At 38.9% G+C, this 1,631-nt stretch overlaps 1 protein-coding gene across 1 annotated transcript; it reads left to right on the top strand.

Moving 5' to 3' along the window:
• Window positions 1-762: 762 nt before the first annotated feature.
• Window positions 763-1,359, top strand: LOC149160995 (uncharacterized). The gene has a single exon (XM_089434750.1). The coding sequence runs from the start codon at window positions 763-765 to the stop codon at window positions 1,357-1,359; it is 597 nt and encodes a 198-aa protein (XP_089290876.1).
• Window positions 1,360-1,631: the final 272 nt, after the last annotated feature.

The following is a 1,631-nucleotide window of genomic DNA, read 5'->3' as shown; positions in this document are numbered from 1 at the left end:
TCTAATAGTGGTTGTTACATCAATCTTAAGAAGAATCCCAGTAAGTTTTTTTCTAAGGATGTAACGGTTTCCATTAAGTCGAATCTGTCTCTCAATCCCCTTTCCAGAAAGCTCATTGAGAGCAATCCCCTCACCCCCATAATTTATGGCCTTCCTAAGATTCATAAATCTGGAGTCCCCTTGAGACCTATTGTTAACACAATAGGTGGACCTACTTATCTCCTTGCTAAATTCTTAGCTCTTAATATTAAGCCTCTTGTGGGTCACACTGATTCCTATGTTAAGGACCCTACATCCTTTGTTAGAGAATGGAAGGATGTGAGACTGGAACCTGGTGATCTGCTTATTAGTTTTGATGTTGTTTCCCTATTTATCAAGATTCCATTGATGTCATAAGTCGGATCACTGACTAGCACACTGCCAAATTGGATGGCCTTTGCCTCACCTCGACTTACTTCAGTTTCCAGGGTGAATTCTATGAGAAATTATGCAGTGTTGTGATGGGTTCCCCTATTTCCCCTATTGTTGCCAACTTATTTATGGAAGATTTTGAGTCCAAGGCCTTCGCCTCAGCTCAATTCCACTCTAAGAAATGGAAGACTTTTTTTTATGACACTTGCGTCATCTAGCCCCATGGTAGTGAAAAGTTGGATCTGCTTCTAAACCATCTTAATTCTCAATCTGAATCCATCATGTTCATGATGGAAGTTGAGGTGGATGGATGCCTTCCTTTCCTTGACATTCTCCTCTATAGAATGAATGATGGTTTCGTTTATCACCAAGTTTTTCGTAAAAAAAACTCACACGGAACAATATCTTCATGCTAGCTCTCATCATTTTCCTACTCAAAAGTTTGGTGTTCTCAGCACCTTGGCTACCCAGGCTCTGAGGATGTCTGATGAAAACCACTTACAGCAGGAGAAATCTCATCTCCTTGAAGTTTTTAAAAATAATGGGTACAGCAAAAATCAGAGCCTCAAGGCCTTTCAAAGAGCCAGTAAAGGACCTAGAGTTAAATCTGCTCGTGTTGATCCTATCTTGAAGGTTCATCTCCCCTTTATTCAAGGGACCTCAGATAATATTGCCCATATACTTAGAAGGAATAATGTTTCATCTTTTTTCAAACCTCTGAGAACCATTAAAAATTCTCTTGGTTCGGTTAAGGACCTTATCGACCCGAAGGACATGAAGGGAGTTTACCTGGTTCCATGCTCCTGCGGTATTCCTTATATTGGAGAAACGGGTCGATCAATTAACCAAAGGATCCATGAGCACCCTGCAGACATAAGGCACAATCGTTCCCGCTCTTCGGCTCTTGCTGAGCATGCAGAGAAATCCAAACACCATGTCTGTATTTAGGATTCTAGAGTCATTGCTAGGGTTGATCATTTCCACCATAGGAAGCTTAGGGAGCAGGGAAAATTTTAAGGATGAAAATATATCTTAAATATTAGAAACTTTGGCGAATCTTACTGACCCATAATATGAAAACTGTAAAATTCTTGATGATATTTTAGTAAAAATATTCAAACTTCTAATGACTTTATATAGTCTCTATAATTTTTTTGGCGATTTTGAAGGTAAAATATTTTGTTCTTATAAACTTTGGGCGAATCATTTTTAGGAAAAAA

Source organism: Pinus tabuliformis, chromosome 5_2 (assembly GCF_031772625.1).
Source record: "Pinus tabuliformis cultivar Carrire ecotype Pingquan chromosome 5_2, CPIR1, whole genome shotgun sequence".
Classification (NCBI taxonomy): domain Eukaryota; kingdom Viridiplantae; phylum Streptophyta; class Pinopsida; order Pinales; family Pinaceae; genus Pinus; species Pinus tabuliformis.
The sequence above is the reverse complement of the archived record's forward strand: the minus strand, read 5'-3'. Positions and strand labels throughout refer to the sequence as shown.